Source organism: Phascolarctos cinereus, unplaced genomic scaffold (genome assembly GCF_003287225.1).
Source record: "Phascolarctos cinereus isolate Bilbo 61053 unplaced genomic scaffold, phaCin_HiC Scaffold_726;HRSCAF=1367, whole genome shotgun sequence".
Lineage (NCBI taxonomy): Eukaryota > Metazoa > Chordata > Mammalia > Diprotodontia > Phascolarctidae > Phascolarctos > Phascolarctos cinereus.
In genome coordinates, this window is record NW_027556098.1 from 184,921,916 (window position 1) to 184,947,328 (window position 25,413).

General features: G+C 34.6%; 1 protein-coding gene across 2 annotated transcripts; it reads right to left on the bottom strand.

Annotated features, from left to right (window-relative positions):
- Window positions 1–5,167: 5,167 nt before the first annotated feature.
- MOB4 (MOB family member 4, phocein) lies at window positions 5,168–25,162 on the bottom strand. 2 transcript variants are annotated; one of them, XM_020993620.2, is made up of 8 exons: window positions 25,081–25,162; window positions 22,124–22,186; window positions 15,545–15,645; window positions 12,792–12,834; window positions 12,489–12,575; window positions 9,338–9,417; window positions 7,587–7,698; window positions 5,168–7,456 (listed from the first exon to the last, which is right to left on the bottom strand). In XM_020993620.2, the coding sequence occupies exons 1-8, from the start codon at window positions 25,138–25,140 to the stop codon at window positions 7,325–7,327; spliced, it is 678 nt and encodes a 225-aa protein (XP_020849279.1). In that variant the 5' UTR covers window positions 25,141–25,162; the 3' UTR covers window positions 5,168–7,324. The 2 variants fall into 2 exon arrangements, with proteins under 2 accessions (XP_020849279.1, XP_078003041.1); XM_078146915.1 differs by lacking the exon at window positions 25,081–25,162 and adding an exon at window positions 24,679–24,697.
- Between the last annotated feature and the right edge of the window lie 251 nt (window positions 25,163–25,413).

The window sequence follows — 25,413 nt, forward strand, 5'->3', positions numbered from 1 at the left end:
CTAGGGCTATTTCAAATGAACATTTTTTTTTCCAAAGCCCTATGAGCATTCTTTCAGCTCTCTTCTCCATTCTGAATTGGGAAGTTCCATCATGGGAGCTTTACTATGGTGGCAGCCCTTTATCTAAACCAATGACTTATTAGAACTTTCGATTTACTTAAGCCAAAACCTAAACTATAAAATCAAAATATACCAGAATACGAGAACTTTTTAATAAAAAAGAAAGTTTGGCCACCCAATGTGAAATGGCATTATTGCATTTACACATATTCATGGCTAAAACAGAATTAAATTCAGCTTTTTATAACATAAGATCTCTGAATTATGTCATGATATCCCCCATATGTCCATAAGCATGTCCAATATGCTTTAAAGAGTGCAATGGATATAAAGGGCACTAACCTTACTTGCCTGTATTGAGAAAAGCACATTGTAAGCTGTCAAATGTGAGCTGTTATTTAAAAACAAACAAACAAAAAAACCAGATAGTCTTTTAAGGTAACTTCCAGCTCTAACATATAAGGGAGGCAGTATAATTCAATGGAAAGAACACTGGACTTAAAAGATTTCAGAATTCTGATCAGTGCAATGACCAACCAATCATGACTTCAGAAGACTGATAAAGCCTACCTTCCACCTCTTGGCAAAAAGGTGCAAAAAAAGACACAGATTTCCAAACATGGTCAATTAAAACAATCAAAAAAAAACCCAAAACAAAAAAAATTCAAAAGGATACAACCAATTTTGTTATTGTCCTGTTAAACTTAATACACACTTTTAAAAACAGTAACAAGATAGGGGCAGCTAGGTGGTGCAGTGTATAGAGCACTGGCCCTGGATTCAGTCTCCAAATAGACACTTGACATTTACTAGCTGTGTGGCCCTAGGCACGTCACTTAACCCCAACTGCCTTGCAAGGAAAAAAAAACTGTAACAACAGTCCATGGTTTAATATATAATGCTTTTTTCTTTTGTTCTTCGTGTTTGTTAATGATTAAGTTCACAACTTTTTAAAAAAAGCTTATAACAGAAAGGATACTAAACTTGGGAGTCAAAAGACTTTAGTCTGAACCCCTGCTCTCTCATGTACTGTCTGTGTGACCTAGGGTTAACCACTTTCCTGAGCCTTAGTTTCCCCATTAAATAGGAATACCTTCGTCTAGCTTACCAGCCTTATAGAGTAATTCGAGAAGTGTTTTGTAAAACTTACAATACTACCTATCTGCTGAATCTATCTAATCTACACAAACACATACAGGTGTGTGTGTCATTAGATCATGAAATGTTAAGTACTGGTTACATTTGGAGGCTATTATTGGCAAACTAGCTGGTGGGAAATAGCAATCAGCTGAGGACATAAGGAGTTGGCCTCAAGCCCACACTACCGTGTCACCAAAGACTTCTTTTATACTCCAGGAAATGGCTGGAATCTTTTAACACTCCCAGCATCCTCTAAGTAATCCTTAAGGGACAACTTCTTATTGCTATTACTTTCAACATGCTCTTAGGGACAGTATAATGCTAGCTTCCGCCCCATCTTCCTCTGATGTTTAGTGAACGCACCAGTTGGCTAGATTATGTCCAGAAAGAGACTATCTGTGTGTGAATTAGTGTTAACCTGCTGCAATTTAAAACATAATGCCCTAGAGAGAGAGAAGTCATAGAATCACATTGTTAAAGTTAGAAGGGAACTAAGGGAGCAATAGTATAGGAGAATACTGGAATTGGAGCCAAAAGACCTGAGTTAGAATACTGGCTCTGTTTCTTACCTGTTATTTTACACATATTACTACCTAATTTTACACTCTGGGTCTCAGTTTCCTTATCTATAAAATTGTGAAAATCTCTAAGACTCCCCTCCAACTCCAAATCCTTTGACATATGAAATCTAGTTTAACTTGCTCATTTTATAGCTGAGAAAACCAAGGGCTTATGTTTAATGTTTTACTATATCACCTGTATGAAACTTGGGAAACCACATGCAAGATATGGGGAGGTATAAGTAGGGGCATAATGTGTAAGAAATAAAAAGCAGTGCTGGTGTCAACAGTGGCTAGTACTTCCCATAGCAGTGTCCATTTCAAGGATCCACAGGCAAAAACATGGAGAATCTTTTGAGAGAGATACAAAGATTATCAAATATTTGGCAAATGAGAATTATGGACAGAATTTGAAGACTGTAGGATTATTCAGTGGGGGTGGGAAGAAGGGGTGATTTAATCATGATGTTCAAATATATGAATTAATGGTACCCACGTAAAGCAAGGTAATTAACTGTACTTGATCTGCACCAGTAAAAGAACAAAAAGAGGCAGGGTGATGTAGTGGTTAGAAATAGAGACCTGAGTTCAAGTTCTGCCTCTATGTGACTCTGAGCAAATTACTTTACCTTGTATGCACCAGAGACCTACTAAGACTATAAGCTGCAGAGCAATTAATCATCTGCACCAGTACAACAGAGGCAGTCTCCTCAATGGGAGTTCCTTACACCAATGAAATGACATTTTATTAACTGGAACAGGAAGGATTTAGGTTCAATATAGATTTGACAAGAAGAAAGGCAGTAGGGGCAATCCCTGTGTCAAAGCAGCAGCTAGGAAAAAGGTGAAAAATACGGCAGCAGCAGGTTAGCCTCTAGGATGCTCCCATGGCTCAAAAAATCAGCACCAGCATGGGGCTAATAATGCTAATTCCTTAGGACTTGGGTAGGTGTGATTCCCAGCTCAGCACCTAAAGACATCAGGCACAATGTGCATCCATTATTATAATTTTCATGTGTTTCTATAAAGATGTGATCTACAAATTGGTTTTATTAACCCCCCCCAAAAAAAATTACAAAATCCAAGAATAGTCAGGTATATCTTTAAAAATCAAAGGAAGGCTGATTTTTTAAAACACAAATGAAAATAATGACTTCAAATTTTAAAAGGTAGGTTAATAGGGATAAAGAAGAGAGGTAAAAATACTATTCTATCCTCAAAATCCAAAAAACCTGCCATCTAAACCCAAGCAAAAAGTGAATTTCCTTCCTTAGATTCTCATAATTCCTATTAAACAATAAAACAAAAGAAACACAGGAAAAATCCTTTAAATCAGTAAATGAAGGGTAATAAACATTCCTATAAATAAGTCATTGCCATTTTAAAAGTCTCATTATCTTACACAATAGCCACAAACTAGGCCCAAAAAATCCCTCATTACAATACAACTGTAACTTAAGAAAATAAGATTTCAACAGTTACATGAGTTAAAGTAAATTGCTTATATGACTTTTGTCTTTGGGGGGGAAAGCAGCAACTATAGGAAAATATTACTTATGGGAATACCATAACATTCCCTTTGTAAGAGAAATCTAGAATAAGATAAAATTCTATTAAATGTTATGTTTTAAAAAACAGAAATGGTTTTGAAAATGGACATTTTTCATAAATCTTGTAGCCAGTCAGAAATTTAGATTATAATGTTAATATATTAGCACATGTATTCATCTTTTGTGAATTCAGAACACCTATGAAAATTTAGTCTTCTGTTCACTCAACTCCATTATTTGTTCTTGCACTTGATACAAAACATTATGCATACCAAGAGGAAAAACAAAAACAATGGCAGACATTTAAATAAAGTACTGCAGGAAGATGCATAGCTCCAAGTACAGAAAAAGCCCTCTCTAAATGTTAAAGAGGAGTTTCCACTTTGTGGAGTGAGTACCCCCTAGTGGACTTACTTGGTAGCACTGGAAGTTTATAATACAAACAGGACACTGACTGATCTGACTGAAAATTCAGTTAATTAATTTGATGTTTTCACTGACATGTTTCAGAAAATTCACTGAACTAGTCAACAGTATTGCAACCAATATAGCTGTACTTAGATTACCTATTAGATTCATACTAAAAATGAAAGCCAACACTAACATTTCTAACATAAAGCTAACACTACATGGTAGAATTAAACTAAGAAGCTTGCAGCAGAAATAAGCAGCGGCAAAACTGAAGTATTTCTAATGCTGGAATTTATATACTTAAAATTGTATGGACATTTCCAGCAAAAATATGACAAAAAATAAACAAGCTCAATTCTTACCATAGAGACAAAACATTTACAACTCTATACTCCCCAACAGGCCCTTCTATTGCAATGGACCATTCACAATCAAAAGATCTCAAATTAAATGTTGATCATTTGCAAAATTATGGTTAAGAAAAGCCACCAAATAAATGTTATATTACAATTATGCCCACTAGTTTGAAGATATTTGGGGATAAAGGCAAAACAATAAAGTCAATTTAAAAAGTTATGATTCCTAATTAGGTAACTATCATTTAGCTCTCATCAACTAAACACACAGAAAAATTGAAAGAATAACTTTTCGTGTGGGTTAAAGTATCAGTAAGACCGATATTGTCTTTTTTTTTTACATTAATTAACCAAAGGCAAAATAACCCTTACCATTAATGTTCCATTAGATTTAATCTTGTTTCTACAGAATTTAGGAGCAGTTAAGTGGCTCAGAGGATAAAGCACACTAGGCCTAGAATCAGAAAGACCTGAGTTCAAATCTAGCCTCAGACACTTATTTGTGTGACCATGGGCATGTCACATAACCCTGTTTGCCTCAGTTCCTGATCTGTAAAATGAGCTAGAGAAGATGGCAAACCACCCCAGTATCCTAGCCAAGAAAACCCCAAATAGGGTCACCAAGAGTCAAACATGACTGAACAACAGAATTTAGGTAAATCTCACAGAACAGCACTGAGAAACTTTACTAGTCATGTAAAATCAACACCTTAAACTAGAGAAAAGAAAAAGGAGAAATACTGCACAGAACTAGAATAAATCACTTGTAGAAACATGAATTATCAGAAGTCATCTACTTTCCCAGGCATGACAGAAGATAAAGAGAAGAGTGAGCCATATGGCCAAATATGCCAACATGGAAAGTGTGAAATTTAATTTTAACCTCTCGACCTTTACAACATAATTCAAAGACAAAGTGGAACCCAATTTCCCTATCACATAGGGCCTTAAGTTCACAAATTCTCCTCTTAAAACACTTACTATACAAATCGATGGTTTGCCAGGCTCATTAAACTATTGTAGTAACTACCTCATTAAGTACACATACAGTTTTAGATAAATCCAGTAAACATCAAGGAAAAAAAATAGGAACTGTTTCCACTTAGGTCTTTTATACTCAGGTTACATAGCATAATAAATCAACTTCACAGTACAACACATGTGAATGAGATGTTAACATGAATACAAAAAAAGCAGACAAACTGTTGCAGGATTTTGTTTGAACCTGGTTTTTTTTAAGGATCAACTCCAAACATACAGTATATGAAAGATGGAATAAATGGAAAGAGAGCCTTAGGTATTTCCCCAGTTTGGTGAGCTATACTATTGAAAATATTAAGTAAATATGCTCTTTTCATCTCTTTTCATCACTGCCTTAGTTCAAAACTGTCACCAAGTGATGACTCAAGCCACAGAAATTCATTAGGATGTCCCTTAAGCTACACTACATTTATTAACTAAAAGTGCACTTCTTTCCCCCAAATTTAGCAATTTTACTACTTCAGTTGGTTTGTGAGACTAAAACAAACGTAAAATTTCAAAGAGAATATTATTTTTATCACATATATAATAAGATATCCTTAAAGATAGAACTACAGGTGGAGTAAAATATTTTCATAGAAAAATGACTATTAGAACATACTACTGTCAGTCAAGTACATCTGAACAAAAGGCAGATTTTAAAAGGAAAAATCTCTACATAAACACTCTCTATACCTTACACTATCCCACATTTCCTCATTGTACATTTTATAACAATACCATATAAAGTTCAGCCTCAAGTTGGGAAGAAACGGTGATACAAAAATGAATGCATTTTATTTTAATTTCCAAGCAACCCTAACATCTACATTAAAAAATATTTTTCTTTTCTGGGCACTTAAAACTGCCCCAAAGCCTGTCTTTAGATATTTTCTTCACTGTTTGTACACTCTCTTAAGCCCTATATTTTAATGCTTCTATACAATATGATAAAAAGAAGACAAGTGCTTTTCGAAAGATTGCATTCAGTTACACCACTCATATTATCAAATTTGAAGTTCTATCCTTAAGGCATTTCATTTTAAAGAGGTCCAACCAGTGCAATACTCTGTAGCACTCATGGATCTTGTGAATTATTGCAAATAATCTCACATGCACACACAATTCAAATAAAAGCTTTTTTTGGGGAGGGGGAGGAGAATGCAACATTATTTTTCTAACTCTATCTAAATATTGTCTAGATGAACAAAGAGATTAATATTACTAACAGAAATATCCAAACTAATTTAAAGAGTGAAGTTTTCCAAATATTTCATTAGAATAATTCCACCAAACAAAAAGAAATAAAAAACTATGCCAGTACATTTTTCCTGTAGTGTAATATGAATGTTAATATGAGGTATAATCTGTAGGCAATTAATATATATATATATATAAGTATAAGCCTTTATACTAATAATTCATGGTAGCCTGGAGAAAGTTGTTTGTTTGTTTGTTTTTGGTGAGGGGATTGAGGGAAAGAGGTAGGAAAGAAAGGGGTTTCATTGGGAGAAGCATTTATTTGCCTTAGCATCATTACCATGATGTATGCAAAACTTCTTATAGTGCACTATTACAGAAAGGTAAATCCAGAAAAACATACAGCTTTCAAGTATGCTGGCCCATAATATACTTTGTGTAGCAGAGTAAGATTAATATTTTAGCATTAATAACACTGCACTTGCTTTTACATTTGGATATACACATAATCTTCATAGATGTATGTCAAAATTCACAAGGAGACCATGGAAACAGCTTTTAAAAAAAGAGCCACAGTGTAGTCTGAACTGTATTATGTGGAATTTCCTAGAATATTCTAAATTTAGGACACAAAACTGAGGGGAAATGTTGCTATTTCATTAGTAATGGCTTATGTGAAACCTAAAGCTCACTCATCTTTTTTTTTTGATAGATTTGTTTGATGAGGATTGTGATCCAACGATTGTTTAGCAGCAATTTTACAGAATTGTAAATTCTTTTTATTAACAGGCATTATAAACAGATAATACTAATCTTATTTAAAAACCATGAGTGCCACACTGGTGAATATACAGCTCATGAATAACTTAAAAGTCTTTCCCATTTTAAAAGGCAACACACAGCATACAAAACTATACTAAACAAAGAAGCCATAATATGGATACATGATTGAAGTGTCTAAAATGATATATACAGTACATAATTAATGTTAATTATGTGTTCAGTACATTTTTATGTATGATTCCCATCATGCTTCACTTTCCCCAGACACTGAATTCTGCACTTCCTCTTCCAAAATTGGTACAATCAGGTTATCCTTAGACATCAAATTATATTTCATCACAAATTTAGTAAATCGGTGACATAAAAATGTTTCATTCTGTGGAATGGAGAAAAAAAATTTTAATTTGTAATCCAAAAACAAAACCAACAGAAATGTATACCACCACCACCACAAAACTATCACCATTGATTAAGTAGCCATCAGCAACACAGAGTAATATACTTACCTCATATTCATCAAATATTTGCCGATGATGAAAATAAGCATGTGAAAATATTCTGTAAATCCTACGGCATACTGATCCTAGTTTGGCTACAGATGACTCCTTTATGCTAACTCTACAAAAATAGAGAAAACAGAAATCATGAAGCCACAGAGCTGGAATGGACCAGAGAGTCCATCTGCCTAGCATTTCCCAAATTTTATCCCACAGAACTCTAGTGTCTCATATGACATAAATAAGAGTTCTGTGAGGAAATATCAATGTTAATAATATTATACTCTCAAAATATGTTACATATGAAATTTTTCTATTGAACACACAGCAAATGTTCACCATAATAGGTTTTACTCTTAAATCAGATTAATTTTATTCCAAAATTTCCCTAATGTTCCTTTATGCATAAGATACTCCATATATCCCAACCTCTATGACTAGAATCCATGGTCCAGATCTATGATTTCATAATTGTTAGGGAGCTTTTGATAATGAAAATGAGGCTAGGAAAACAGACCAGCAACAGATCTGCTACATACAGCCCTCAAGAGATGCCCAGAGGGGCAGCTAAGTGGCGCAGTGGATACAGCATCGGTCCAGGAATCAGGAGGACCTGAGTTCAAATCCAGCCTCAGAAACATAACACTAGCTGTGTGACCCTGGGCAAGTCACTTAACCCCAACTGACTTACCAAAAAAAAAAAAAAAAGAGAGAGAGATGCCTAGAGCCCTGAGAGGTCACATGAATTGTCCAGGGTCACCTTCAGTTCCTTCATTTTACAAAAGAAGCAGGCAGGATCCAGAGAGGTGAAGTAATATGCTTCAAATCACAAATCTAATTCATAATAATCAGGATTAGAAGCCATTTCTCTTCATTTGTCAATCCAGTTATCTTTTTCTTTCATTCAGTTAATTACTACTACTCAGAATTCAGCCTTATAAGATATTGTTAAAAGTTTTAAGATATTAATACAATTAATAAAAATGAAATTAAAAATTTTGAACTCCATTTAGGATTTTAACACTTTGTCCACTTTTTCAGTAATTAGTAACAATGAAAAGGCATTAGTTTCTTCTTTTTTTCTTTAAAGGAAAAAAAACACATTTTCATGACTTTTTAAAAATTGGCACCATAAATCTGAACTACCTTTTTATTTCAGATATAAAGGTAAAGAAAGTATCTTTTTTGTTAATTTCCAGATTGTCGGTTTTATGTATTTTATATTAATTCCTTATGAATAATTATATTATACTTTAAAAACCATTAATAAAACCACTTAATTGAAAACAAATACAATAAAGGCTTGCTGTTATAAAACAATGCATTTTCTCTCAAATTCTTCATTCTTATTATAATATTTAATGATCTTTTTACACTCAGAACCAGAAATGGAACTTCTCATATCTTACAATTCTACAGGTATAGTCAAGATTTAAAATGCAGAGTCAGCAACCAAAATGGTATCTCAAGATAATCAACCCCTCTTCTTCTGGCATGGCCTCAAAAACAGCTAACAAGGAGTATAGTGGCAGAGATATGCTACTGAAAATTAGTCTGGATATCAATCATATGTTGCCAACACCACTTCTATTTTGGTTTAAACTTATGATTGACTCTCGAAACCTGAATAACATGAAACACATTATACTAGAAGTAAAATTCAGTAAAAAATGCATTGTATTAACAACCTGAAACTCACTAAAATGTTATCAAGCTTTGTGAAATAACAAAGAAGAGAGCACCATATTTAAGAGTTTTACCTGCTAGGGAAATATTTATTGCTATTCAGAAGACATGCAGCACCATCAAGCGTGTGCCTAGTGTAGTCTATAGCAGGACACTACAAAAGAAAAAGTATAAAACTGCATCACCAAACATATTTACCTTTAGTATTGTATAAATCTATATGGCAAGCAGTGCCTAGCAAATAATGGGTGCATGATAAAAAACTGTTGAATTCTTGGTGGCAGAATCAGATTGGAACATGCAAATGAACTGTTATTTTAGTAAACAAAACTTTAATATGCTAATGTTAGAATTCTCCAAGACATACAAATTCTCCTTCCTTGTTCCTCCCCACCCCTACTTTCCTACCTCAATCTAGTCCTTAAAGAATTTTAAAGATGAAAGGAACCTTAAGAGAACATCTTAACCAATTTCTTCATTCCACTGATGAGAAAGAAGGCCCAGAGATATGAAGTGACTTAGCCAACATCACAAAGTAGGTACACCAGAGCAAGAATTCAGATCTCTTAACTCCAAGTCCAATGTTCTTTTCAGTCTATCACACTGCCTGGGGCATCTCTCTCCTAACTAAATATACTTTCCCCATCCCTATCACTTTACTCTCATATCCTATAGATACTCCCTAATATGTCCCTGGAACCCCCACCCCTAGACACCATCTACTGAATTCTACGTCCTGTCCCACCCTACTGGCCATTATTGGATTTTAAGGGGTTGTGACTAGCACTAGAGATTCTTTATATTACAACCTAAGAAGCCCTTCTGTTTAGTACACATCACATTAAGAACAATGAAACCTATCCTGTCACAGTTTTGCTACTGCCAATAAAACCTCTGCGACAGAATGAGGTAGCATGGTGATGAGGGGAAAGTGCCAAACTTGGAGTCATAGGACCTAAGTTTGAATCTCAGTTGACTTCCTACTTGAGTGAGCCACTTAACATCTCTGGGCCTCAGTTTCCTCATTTAAGGGAGTTGGACTAGAAGGCTTCTGAGTTCCCTTCCAGCTCAGATCTATGACCCTAGGGCTCTCCAGTCTCCTAGAGGGCAAACAGGAATAAACAAAGAGTAAAGAAGGTGAGGGAAGGAAAGCCAAGCAGAGACCCAGGTATGTAAACCGTAAGGAAAAGACTGAAAATAAGGTAAAAGAAACAGCAATGATAATTGTGGTACTACCCAGTGGAGACAGTATTTTTAGAGCACAATGTGCTTTTAAAACGGCTATTTGAAAACCCCCAGCTGTTTAAATGCTGCTTAGTATGGCACCATGGTAAGCAGCTATCTTTGTGTGCATATTCACACACAAAAGAATATTAATTTCTTAAAAAATCCACAAGCTCTATATGCCTAGTAAAGTATCATACCCACTGTTTATTGAAATAATATACATTTTTCTAAATATACTGTCATCCTTCACAGTTAAAATTGATGCAATAATGATGTGTAAGCATGAATATGATGGAACTCATAAAACTAGCATTCTTTTCGACAGTGCACACATAAACTTCCTTTGGCAATGAAGTCACCATTTGCAAATCCAGTACCATTTGTTCCTCTGGCTCATCATCTCAGAATCTAACTAATGCCTTTGCTTCAGAACAGTTAAGTTACCCACATGGCTCTGCCTTTCTCTGCCACTGTTCTTTCCTAGCAGACCCTATCCACAGCTACTCCACAGATATGATGATACTCTTCTACCTATCCTTTAAGTGCCTCTTCACATACTGTTTAAAATGACTCTTTACCACACAGCAACTGCAGAGAACTCTTGCTTTCACCTATTTTCCACACATTTCAATTCAGTAGGGCAGCAAGTAGAGTTCCAGTACTGACTGATTAGTTGTTTACAGGACCTCTTTAGTAGTGACCTCATCTTACCAGGTAATATTAAGCTATGAAAATATTAAAGAAGCCAGCCATGACACCTCTAGGATACCCGACAAGTTGAAATACATCCATTCTGAAGACCCTTAATCTAGTGTGAAATTTAAACTGGCTCTGAACTGTCTTGTCTTTTCTAGCTACCAAAGGACATACTAATAACCCTCTTGATTTTGTTTCTAATTTTTTTGTCAATCACAGTCTACTAGAATGACTAAGTGGAAAAATAAGTGAAAGCTTTTAGTTTTGTACTACCAATGAAAATGTCTGCTGTGTGTAGGTTTATCTAGATATGGACTAGTTATTTGATCTCTCTTTTCTTTAGGTTTGTCATCAGTTCAAAGGATGTGACATCATTATGAAAGAAATTAGTCTTCCTAATAAGAAGTATTCAATAAAGTTAGTGCTTCAAACACCGTATTTTAGAGAATTTTTTCCCTCTTTGAAACAAACATCATAGATGTAAAACAAGGTAGTCCCTTGCTTTAGGGTTCTTAAAGTTGACAAATAACATTACTGACAACTCTAACTTTAACCCTCAAAGTCTGTCTGTCAAAAAAGATGCAATGAATAATTATCAGTGCCTATAAATAAGGATGAAGAGTCTGAAGATTTTTCACTGCAAAATCCAGTAGCGATCCAGTCAAAGATTTCAATGTATGTACTAGCAATGCTACATGGAAAAAAAATCACTATCTCATGATATTACAAAAATGAAGAGAAGTGGTTTACTCTTATTTAACAAGTATGCAAAGTATCAAATAGTAATCACTCTATTCTTACAAAAGGAAGATCTCATGAGTTGCAGCTCATCTATCATGTCACTTTTTTTAGTAGATTCTGTAAGATTATTTAGATTACTAGAATAAAAAGCAGAACTATCACTTACTACATCTATAAATCTTATTACCAACACGACTCTAAACCATTTATTATGGTTCAAATGACAATTAAAAAGAAGTTAACAAAAAACTGATAGTCTTTGTAGATGAAAGATCCACAGCTCCAAGTATCAGCAGAACATAAGATCCTTGAGGAGGGCTCAAGCTATAATTTGAGGGCAAAGACCATAATTTTTGTTTTTGTATTCCTAGTACTAACCCTGTGCCTCAAACCTCTTAAGTGCTTAATAAATATTTGTTAAATTGAATGTAAGCAGTTACATTTAAAGATGTGTCCAACTTCTTACTACTTATATAACTTCACTGCCCATCTATTTAAGTAAAGGAACTATATTATAAAACTAGACCCAATCATTCTAATTCTTTCAAAATAAACTCTCACCTCTTTTGGAGTTTTATGAGCTGCACAAAGAAAAATCCATTGTTCAGTTGCTGTCATCTGAGTACATGTATCTGGATGGCATTCACTCTGTTAAAATATTTGTACTTAGTCTCAACATTAAAACATAATAAAAAGGCACAATACTCAAAGTCTATGTAAGATTCCAAGAGAAAGCAATTTAAAATTGTGAACAACCCTCTATAAATGCAGTGGGTTACAAAAATACAGAGAAAAAGTATAAACACTTTCACAAAGATTACAGTTGAAACACAAAACCCAAAAAATTTTTAAACAAAAAATTACCTGAAGTTTGACAGCAAGTCCATTTAGCTCTAGGCAGAATTGCCTGAAAAGGCAAATATATAAATGAAAATACTAATCTCTTATTTTCCAAAGATAATGTTTAATTTAACATCATACTTTTAACAACAGAATAATACAATCACTACCACTACAGTTCAAACAGCAAGGAATTCCAAAGAATTCAAAGTGCTTCACATATCTCATTTATTCTTAACTGTAAGTAGGCATATATAATCCCCATATTATAAAAGTTGAAAATAAGGTAGAAAGTAAATAAATTTCTATATACTCTAAGATTTAAAATATTTCCTTTTACCCATTTAGCCATAGTTTAAAACCCAGCTGAAAATAACAATTACAGTCCTTCTTAACCTGATAAAGCCATGACCTTGAATATCCCTTCCCATTCTAAACTTACGATCTATGAACTATCATAAAAGAAAAATCACTAAGACAATCAGAGTGTCATTTTCTATATGCACTGGTAGCTGAAGAATTGTTATTTAAGTAATAATAAGCCACAAAGACATCCTCTTTTCAGTTGCCAAAAAACTGATTATTCCCAGAAGAAAAAAAAAGACCAGCCATTTAGTTTTAGTTCACTGCCTCAAAAAAGATGTCTACATTGCCATCATAAACTTTTTTTTTTTAGGCAACTGGGGTTAAGTGACTTGCCCAGGGTCACACAGCTAGTAAGAGTCAAATGATTGCTCTGAGGCTACATTTGAACTCAGGGCCAGTGCTCTATCCACTACACCACCTAGCTGCCCCAACTTATTATTTTTTTTAAAAAGGCTTTGGTTCCCTAGAAATGTAATCTCAGTATTATAGAAAGTGAAAGAGAAACCCTAAAAGAATAATGCAACATAGCTTTAAAAAAGCAGCAACAAGAAGTATCTTAATTTACTTTAAGTTAGGAATACTACCATAGAGATAATACTGGTCAAACCAAGAAAATAAAGGAAAAGAAAGGATAAAACGTTCAATTGATCTTAACCCTATTTCCTTTCCGGATTCTTCATCATCATCATCATCATAATAGCACTATCCTTGGTATTTTTTTTTAAAGGCACATATCTAATATTCTATTTGTATTATGTGCTTTGAATTGTATTTCCACTAGTGGTCATGGGTTCTATCAAACAGCCAATCTCTCACCTAATTCCCCTTATGAACAAATAGTAAAGGCTAAATAAAGTATGAATTGCAATCTATGGCCAAGGAATATAGTGAAATCAACTGGTCTTTACTAGAAAAGAACTTGTAACTTAAGCTTCATCAATACCATGTACAAACAACATTGTTAAACAACTACCAACAATGTCTCAATGCACCAAATTCAAACAAAAAGCTACTACCTCTGAAACTTTTTCTTAAGACACACTAAAGAGACATTCTCTGTACAGAATATTGAAAAAATATTGTTCAGTAATGTTTTTTAAAAGAGTAACAAAAGAATAATAGCACTTGGCTAACAGACCATTGATGAAAATTCCTTAATAAAGCAAAAAAAAAAAAATCTAGAGTCCTACTAGACCTAAAACAAGAATCCCACAAAAGATTCCCTTTTTCTTCCTTTTTTCTTAAGAACACTGGCAATTAAATAAGTAAAATAGCCTTTTTTGATATCAATTTACCATTGTGCTACAACTATGTGGATCAGTTGGAAGTTGATTGAAATTGAATTAAGGCGTACAACAAAATTTAATTAAGGATCACGACAGTGACAGTGACTGAATAAACCTACATTTTTCAATAACTCTGAAGATTAAGGTAGACTCATTTTACTGAGGAAATGTGCAGTAACGTAACTTAACCAGAAAACTAGGCACAGAATACTGAAATGTCTTAGTCTGCTGAAATGTCAGTATTTTGAAGTCAGGGGAAAAAAAATCTTACCCTAAATAACTGAGTGCTAGCAACAAGAAACAGGGTGTTTTGTCTATATTAAAGTCATTATGGGCAAAGATAGCATCTATTTTGCTAAGCGGAGGTCATATTATCCCCTCTAGTCATAACATGAGTCAACTGAAAGGCCATTTTAAAGAAAATGCCTCATACCACTCTCTAATTTTAACTCCTAACCCAAAATACCCAGCCCAAACTCCAACCTGAATTTAAAAACCAGTAATTCTAGGATTAAGCCAAGCAACTTCATGACACAGAGATGATCATACTGCCACCCTCAATTGTTTCAATGGCTGTCATTCTCCTCATCCAAAGAATACTGTAACAGATTTGAGAATAAATTCCTTATGCCAAAATTCTATCCAAAACTTGGGTTTAGAGGTGTATAAAGTCTTTAAGAGTCCAAAATGTCAAAGGCTAATTAAGAATGTCAAGGGCACACTATTGAAAAGTTAATACATACTTAAAAAGAAGAAAAAAGTAGATGAGGAAATTAGAATATCCTCATGGAGTATAATAACAACTGAAACAATGTATAAAAAAAGATAAGTGTCAACTCCAACAATTTAGTAGTGTGTCAGAGCAGGTCCTTGAGCAAACAATCTATTAACTCTCTCTGAAGCCAAGTTCCAGTTGCCTTACTTGTTCTGAACAATACTGACAGAGTAAATGCCAAAGGTGAGATTATAGTGCTAAAAGGCACAAAACCTTTGCCACTTGGCTTTTTAAGTTTCTAATTACACAGGTAAATTGTGCTTATGTATTACAGATAACATTGAATCAGTATTACTGAAATGCATTTAGTAGAAATCAGGCAAATAAAAACACCAATTGTAATTTCCTACCTTAAATGTTCATATTTCCATACACCTTCATCTTGGCCTTCAGGTGGTTCAAGAATTTTGTCAATATTGGAACAGTCTGCCCTTATGTTCTGTTGAATATACTATGAATAAAAAATCCTAAAAGTTATTTAAATTAAATACAGCATAATACATTACCTATGTCAAATTTTATTTTTAAATATATATATAATTATTTTTGCATCATTTCAGAAATGTTAAAATGCTTAATTTTTACATGAGAAATGAAGTATATAATCCACAATTAATAATAACCCAAAGTCATTGTCATGCAAAGAAACTAATTCTTGGATGTGTTTTAAATGCTCTATTAACAAGGAAATTGAGATCTAACACAGGGAAGACATTGTATTTATCAGAACTGGAACTGGGAAGGAAACTGAAAATTATTTTTAACTAAACATGAATTTTAGATTACATGATATGGCAGAAGGTAGTAAGAAATTATAAAGTGTCTAAAGTCACTGTTAGATATTTCAATTAAAAGTAAAAAAGAAGACAAACTCTATTCAAATGAAATAAAAAAGTTCAAGACTGAATTTGGTATTACATAGTCAGTCTAGCTCTACAATTTGCAGATATTCTTAAACTTGAAGGACAGTCTCGAGTTTAACACAGAATACCTACATTACTTCATCAAGTAATTTAACTGGAGTGTAACACACCATCCTTCCTGATTCCATGTTCTCCCTTCCTTCAATTCATATTTCATACTATTGCCAGCCTCATCTTCCTAAACTATCACTTTCATCATTATAACCCTGCTAAAAATCTTGCAATGACTCCATAATTCTAGTTAAACTCTTTTGTCTAGTTTTCAAAATCTTCCAAAATCGGATTCCCTTATACCTATCCAACTTCATTTCTCACTGCTTCCTAATACTTTGCTCTAGTTAGGCTGGTCTTGATTACTGTGCCTCAAAAAAAAAACAAAACCAAATACTGTGCTTATTCTTGCTTCTCTAACTTTGCTCATCTAGTTCTGCTTCCCTTGCGCCCACTGCCACCCCAGCCCCATATCTGTAATGCCCTCTCTTCTCCCATCCTCCTACACAAATTCTACCCATTCTTCAAGGCCTAAATCAAGTTCCACTTCTTCCATGAAGCCTCTCCTAACCATGACAACTATCAAAGAAATTCCTTTCTTCTACAGTATTATGGTACTATGGTCTATTACAATACATTTTAGAAAACACACAAACACACACACACACAGAGTCTTTCATGTTAAATTTTATTTCCTCTACTAAACTGTAAGCTTCTTGAAGGCCAAGATGAAGTATAAAAATTTTGAAATTCTGAAGCCGAGGAAAAAAAGAATTAATTCAAAGACCTGAAATATATGCAACACTTCTTCACCCTTTCCTTTCAAAAAAATAAAAAACCTTACACTGAGAAATTGTTTGATCAAGGTCATAAAAATGCAGAATGTGTAAATTGATTTGCTCATAGAAATATTATATTTGATACAGAGAAATTTAAGATAGTTTTTCTGAAGATAAATTTACTAACTGAATTAACTGAAAAACATAAAAAAACTTGTTACAAATGTAGCTAAGCTGCTAAAATTTAAGAATCTGGCATCACCGTTTCTGACAGTGTATGAGAAAAAAAAACATAAAAAAGAAGTTTGTTTTGAGAAGTGGTCTTTTGATTTCACTCAGTCTGACAGTACACTGGCTTCTCACCAGTCTGATCCCAATACTGATCAGCAGAGAAGTTTTAACCTGCTCTGTTTTTTCTGACATGGGCTAGTTCACTCCTCTTTAGGAGCTTGGTGGCCCTCTGCTCCCAGAGGGACTCAATATATTAGTACTAGACTTAATACCCACGAGGCTTTAGCCCTACCACACCTCAAAATTCTCAAACTCAAGCAATCTCCCAGTTTCAGTCTCCCCAGCAGCAGTCATATACTACTACACCCAATCAATGAAGAAACCATTAACATAGACAGAAATGCCCAATTTATTTCCTAGAGGTCAGGTACTACAATTTTTCATCTTTATACCTCCAGTAACTAGAACAGTACTAAACAAATATTTATAAAAACTGAAATAAGTAGTAAAATAAATAAAGCCATGTTCTAGGGGTTTAGAAGAATTTCAAATAGATATAAAAAGCCCTCATTTTGTGAAAAGAATCAGGGGGAAAAATGTCACTAGAAAAAAATTGCTATATGTAACTTTAATCATTTTCTTAACTGTCACTGTCATTAGTTTCTGTCTCCTTTATTGTTTCATTTGTATCATCTTCATGGAATTCTGCAAAAAGATTGGCCAAAGTGGAAAAAAATCCTCTACTCTTCCACCTAAGTTTATTTCTTGATTTGGTTTATTTCTAAACACAGACCAGTTTCCTTCAAATGCTCCTAAAGATGGGGGGAGCTGAAGCAAGGGGAAAAAAATTAAAGAATCAAAGCCTTGCTACCCAAGTACCATGCTTCCATGTTGAAGAAGATATATACTTGGAAGAATCCCAAATGGAATATCTAGCCAAATCCCTGAAGATGTTCTGCATTTTTTAATATTTATAGTTCTAAGTGTGCTATTTGTTTTGTGGTCTTGTCAAATGCAGTAGTAGTGGTATTACCACTAACATTTTTGCCTTTGAGCACTGGATGCAAGAATATAAGTTTGCTGGTGCCAAAAATACTTACTATATCTTAATAAAAGCATTAATTTTGCTTCTTCTATACTTATAAGCAGAGATATGCCTAAGTTCTTCAAAACATTCAATCTAGCCACTTTGTAAAAAAATTATCCTTATACTTATGGCTATTTTAAGATATGTATATATTACTTTTTCTTGAAGACTTTTTTGTTTTTTATTAAACTATAAAGTACCACTCCATACCACCAAGTTATACTGGAGTTTTATTCCCTGTTAATGTCCAATCTACTTCTATTTCTTTGAGCCTTACTGAGGGTAAGAACATTTCAGCTCACCATGTCAAAGTAAAAAGCAGAAATCTACAATATGAGGCTACTTTGAATCATCCTATTTTCTACTATGAAAACAGCAGGCCTCCCAGAGATAAAGATGTACCTTGCTCTTGAATTCTAGTTTCATATTGTATTACTTGTTATCTGTGTGTAGAAACTATAATGATTTAAGCTATAGATAATATTACATTAAAAAAATATTTCTATTACATAGTTTTTTACAAATTAGGGGTAATACAAGGCCAAGTAGGAATAAGCTGAACCTTATTCATCTTTCTAAAAATACTTTACAAACCAAAAATGTTCTTAGTGGGGAGAAATGTATAGAATGTGGGAGGAGGGGCAGGAATAATACAGAAGTAGTGCTAATCTAAATTGTTCCTTTTTTTTCTATGCCTACAAGTCTTGGCAGGGTGATGCCTTAAACTTCTAAATATAGTAACTGACATTTATATAGCACTTTAAATGTTTAAAGTGCTATTATATACATTATCTCATTTAATCCTCACAAGAGCCACTTTACAGTATAGCTAAGCTCCTATAGATATTATCCTCATTTTGGAGACAAGAAAACTGACACTCGAAAAACCTGAAGTGACTTGCCCAGGGTCTCCAAGTTGCCCATGGGGCCTACCACACTGCCAAACATACTTGGTGGCTCAATAAATTCAATAAATGTTTAATAGGATATAAATACATAGCTATTGATCAGGACAACACATTAGTGACCACTCCTTTCCTATATTCATAATATGAGTTTCTAACTTTTTTTTTTGAGGCAATTGGGGTTAAGTGAATTGCCCAGGGCACACAGCTAGTAAGTGTCAAGTGTCTGAGGTCAGATTTGAACTCGGGTCCTCCTGACTCCAAGGATGGAGCTCTATCTACTTCGCCGCTTAGTGGCCCCTTAACATGAGTTTCTAATAATATAACACATGCAGTTAAAGTAGGCGTTCTTAAACTTTTGTGTGTCACAGACACACCTTCCTTTGGCAATGTGTGAAGACTACGGACATCTCAGGATTTTTAAATGAATAAGGTAAAATGCACAAGAAACCAATTATACTGAAATAGTTATCAAAATACTAAAAAAAATAATTCACTGACCGCAGGCAAAGAACCCTTGAGTTAAAGGTCCTCAACAACAACAGCAGCCATGAATGGAACGTGTATTATACACACAAATAATGAACTATAATTGAAGCTTCAATTAAGTCAATAAAATCAAGCAGCTTTCTGACCATAGGACATAAATGTGAAGAACAGAAGGAATGCCCTCTTGAGTAAAGATCATGGAACTTTTGCTTCTAGAAGCTTAGCTCTATTCTAAGTCAAATCTTTAATGGACTTCCCTAGAAATTCATAACCAATTCAGTACATAGAAATCCTTACTATATTTTTATTTTTCTTTTATAAACTGAGGCAGCTAGCTGTGCAGTGGCTAGAGTACTGGGTCTAGAGTTAGGAAGACCTGTGTTCAAATCCAACTTCAGATATTTATTGGCTCTGTGTTCCTGGGCCATCACCTAAAGGCTGTCTGCCTCAATTTCCTCATCTGTTAAATGGAAGATACTTAGCACCTACCTCTCAGGTTTGTTGTGATGACAAAATGTTGTTGTGAGGCTAAAATCAGTGTCTATAAAGCACTTTGTTATATCAAGGCTAGCTGTTATTATTATTGTTTCTGTTTTTGTTGTTGTAACCAAAGAAATCTCTGGGAATTAGCTAGGTATATAATCATTTTTACATGTATGCAGATGGATTTTAACCAAAACACATATTCTACAGGTTATGGAATAATCACCATACACTTACATAGGAAAACAAAACTTTTTTTTAACAAGGGCTCAATGATGAAAGCTCAAACAAAATGTAAATAAATTCTAATGCATTTATACACCCAGTGCATGACATAACTACTTAAATTCTATACCTTAGCATGTATAATAGTTCCTACTTTAACTGCATGTGTAATGTTATTAGAAACTCATATTAAGAGTGGTCAGTAATGAGTTGTCCTGCTCAATAGCTATGTATTTATGTCCCATTAAACCAATAAACACTTACTGAATTTACTGAGCCACCAAGTGTGTTTGGCAGTTTGATAGGCCCCATGGGCAACTCAGAGACCCTGGGCAAATCACTTTAAGACTGAGCAATTTTTAGCTGTGTGACCCTGGGCAAGTCACTTAATCCCCATTACCTAGCCCCCACCAAAAAAAACACTGAGCAATTTTTGCCAAATTTTGCGTACTCCTAATAGTTATCATATCACTTTTATCTAATTTATTATTTTTATTTTCATGTTGTTATTTTTGATATTTTCATGATGTCTCCCCCAATAAATATGATCTCTTTCAAGGGTAGGGACTATCTTTTACCTTTCTTTGTATCCTCAGCATTTAGAACAATGCCTGGCAGATAGTAGGTACTTAATAAATGTTTTTTGATGGATTAACTGATTCATGGTTCAATCTGACATCCTAAAACAAAACAGTGGCTAACAAAAGTTTAAAATGAGTATACCTTCCATAATAGTTACACGAATTTGAGAGATGCTAATTAATCTGGAAAAATAGACAACAAAGAAAAAAGTTCAGAGTGGATATAGAAAAAATAGGATGATTCTGTTACTTTTTAATAACATTTTAAGCACTGTAAATAACAGAAATTTACAGTGTAAAACACAATTTTTTTGTCTCTGTGTATTTGTATTTAAGTTCGCAATTTTAAAAAGAGAGAAAAGTACCAAGAAAAACAACTTTAAGATAGCATTTCACAACCAACGTAATTAAAATAGCCAAAACTGGCAAATTTCAAGGTTAGTAAGACTCTAAATTAACAAATTACATAGTTGGTGGAACTATAGATTAATGAAAATTTTGGGGGGGTTTCTGGCAGCACACAACAACAAAAATGACCAAACCCTCTGACCTAATGATTCCATTTCTGAGATTACAGTCTATAGATGTTATCAAAATGAAAAAGAATATCTATCTACATAAAAATATCAATAGCTGCTTTGTCACAACCAACAAACAAACCCAAAACCAAAAAACTGGAAATCTGTATGTCCAATGGTTGAAAAACTGATGTACAAATTATAGAATTTTAATGTAAGGGAGTATTATTGTGCTATAAAAAATTGCTATGAATATAAAGAAATATGGAAAGACACATAAAGTGATACAATATGAAGTTAGCATAAGAAAAGACCTACACTGACAACAACCATAAGAACTCAAAAACCAAATAGCAAAACATATATATCCATATACAGATTCAGAAAAGGACACAGAATAAAAATTAGCATAATTTGGTTAAAATGTACATAACTATTTTCCAATCAAAATGTTCATAGTTTTATTTTTATTATTTTATTTGAAGATTTATTTCATATTTATTCCATTGTTTATTTTCTATTTTTTGATACAATTACTACTGGTAAACGTAGTTTCCTCATCTGGGAATTCCCTATGCCAATAAAATAACAGGTTCACTCGTTACTCCTGTTACTACGTTTATAACAAAAATTTTAAAGAAAAATGTGATACATATCTCAATAGAGAGGTTTGTAGGTCACAAAGTTGTTAGTATCCTAGAAGAAAATACCTCCTACCTGTTGAACAGCTAATGTGCTGTCCATTTCATCAAAGGATTCATCAGGCCAATTATAGAAATCCTATGAAAAAACAAAAATTAAAGATAATCATTTCAACTTTTCCAGCTACATTTCAACATCTATCACACTATAGAAGGGTGGAAAGGCTTTATAATATGGAAATCAGAAAAACAATTTAAAGAATTTTATACAATGCTTTCAAATAAATATGAAGATTTTTGCTTTATCTTAAAGTAGATTACATTCTTTCTTCCCAAATTCCTAAACACAAACTGGAAGAAAAATCTTACTGAATTAGTAGGTTAAAATAAAATATTTTATACTATGTAAGATTAACACTTCAAACAGTTATCTTTAAAATATTTCCAGAGACCAGTAAGTGTATGACCCTTCAAATCAAATGCAAATACAGCTAACTGAGCATATTGGTTTTCCCTGATCAAAGCTACCTAGTTAATAGGTAAATTTATTGCTATACAAATACAAAGTAGAGGGATCCCATAAGATGGTATTATTCCAATTTCTAAAGCAAACAACCAACTCCATTAAAATGCAATGATCATCTAATTATAATGAAACTGAATTACTCTGATACTCAAATGGATCTAATTTAATATTAATAGTTTCTTTAATAATTAGGGGAAGTGGCAGAAAATAAAGACAACACATCACCTTATGGTAATTTTGAATGAAATGTCATCTCCTAGAAATCACTAAAGTGAAATACAAAAAGGTGTGTTGAAATAATAATTCTTCCTATGTAGGTCAGAACAAAACATTTATTCATTATTTGTTAATCACCTACTATATACAAAATACTCAGTAGGCATTGGGAATGAAAAGCCCCAAAATGAAACCTTTCTTGTTCTAAAAAAGCTTATATACTATTTCAGGGGAAAAAAACATGCACACAAATAAGTCAATACAAAACGTATGTAGAATAAATACAAAGTAATTTTAATGCACTTTTTTTCCTTCAAAATATTTTAAAAAGCTGATATAAAATACACATGCTTAAAAGGTGATTTATTTGACAAAAATAACAATCTTTAGAATTTACACAAAGAGACTATATAATGTGGCACAAAAGAATACTAATCTTAAATATTATTCAGGTTCACTATATTTACTATGAAGAATATCCAGAATCAAGATTAATGAAGTTTCTATCATTCCAATCATTATACCTAACTTTCTCAAAACAAAAATAGGTGGAAATAAGAGCAGAGATATCCCATCCCTTTAGTTTTGTCATCTAAATCAGGAATTCGGAAAATGATCAATTTTCACAGAAGAAAATTCATCTGTCTCATGTCTGACAGATCAGGCTGGAAATGACAAATGCTTAAGTACCCATTTTTTGTCAGACTTTTTTGGATTATTACTTTTTATTTTACAACATGGGTCTATAACAGTGTCTTTTATGTGGGTAAAACACTACAATTTTTCATAAGTTTCTAATTAATATATCCTTTCTCACCTCGATATGAATAATACACATTAGATGTTACATTATTAAGATGACAACATTTTCTGAACAATCAAAAAGTATCACCTAAATAAATAAGACACCAATGAGGTGAGATAGAAAAAAATATCAAGATAGAAAAATATTGTCAAAATTCATAAATTAAGAAAGATAATGTGGAACCAGTAGTAACACTCCTATGAAAAAATAAAAAATAGTTGATAAAATTACACTTACACAGCAAAAAGTTCACAAAAGAAAAATGTTTGAATCTGTTTCTAACTCAGGAAGATAACTATAAAACTACCAGAAAAACAGTTAACAGTCATTATACAAGTTAAGTATCCTGTATTCAGGTAAGTGCTACAGATGGCATAATACAACGTTAGCAACACATTTTATTCTTCTGCAAAATTTTTATTTCCACTGTCTTAATGACATTTCCTCTGATTTCTTTAAAAACTACTCTAGAGATGGGGGATTCTTTAGTTTTTTGGGGGGGGACATAGATCCCTCTGGCTTCCTGTTGAAGCCTATGGACGTTCTCAGATTGATGTTTTATAGGATTTTAAAGGAAACCAGTTATATTGAAATAGTTATTTATAAACACATATATGACTATAAATAGATTCCCTCTATCTAGTGTAAAGCTTAGAAGTTATATGGGGTCTAGTTGACAGTCTAGAAACCAGTTGGGAATTTTTTTTTGAATGCAGCACCTCTCCAAACTTCAAAAGAAAATATATAAATTAAAAAGCAGAGATTAACCCCAATATAGTGCTGTTAGAGGTTAGCAAAATTACACACAGGTCATTCCCATAACCTGCGGAAGGGCTAACCCGGAAAAGAGTGACACTGCCTTCTAACAAGTCACAGCCTGATGGAAGAAAAACTTGCTGGACCAGAAAAGCATCACGGTGAACTTGTCAAAGGCAGACAGACTACGAACGGACAGACCGAGATCTAGGTGGATCCCAGGGTCAACCCAAAAAGCTGGTCACCCAGGCTGGGATGAAGTTGGGAAAAGGGGAGAAGGGAAGGAGGGGGGGGTTTGAGGAGAAGGACAACGCTAGTGTTTACATACGTGCACACACACACTGCTCCCCCCTCACTCGCGAGGGGTCCTCCGAGTCCTGGGGGTGGGTGGGAGGGGAGCCGGGACGGCCAACAGCTGCTCCTGACAGTCTGCTGGCAGACCCCCCCGAAGCCCCTTCTCCGAGGCCGGGCTCACCTCCCAGCCCCCGGCCAGACCCCCAGCGGCTTCCCTTCCGGAGCCGCCCAGGACTGGTCTTCGCCGGAGGACCGCCCGGCGGCTGCGGAAGCAGTAGGCCGGACAGCAGCCCCTCAAGTCGGCTCGCCCGCCCGCCCGCCCTTCATCAGGGCGCCGCCCCAGGGGCAAGCCGCCATCCCCTTCCCAGGACAGTCGGCGCGGCGTCCCGCCCGGCCCACAGAAATTCCCTGGCCCCGAAGAGGCCCGGGATGGTACCTGAGCCTTGGTGCCGGGCCTGTTTCTCCTCAGCACTGCCGTCCCCTCCGCCATGACCATAGTGCCAGAGTCTGGGCGGCTAGTACCGGTACCCGGATGTTGGGGGACGGCTCCCGGCTCGGAGGGAGAGGGGCGGGGGGAGGAGAGGCAGCCGATAGAACAGCCGCGCTACTGGGTGGCGGTGCAGGCGGGAGGGTAGCCGTAGGAACAGCTCTGCTCAGGGAGCGGGTGGGAGAACCCGAAAAGGGGGAGGAAAGGGACCAACTATGGCAGAGGGACCGGGCTGGGGAGGAACCACCAGATACAGATAAACCGAGGGGAAAAAAGAGCGAG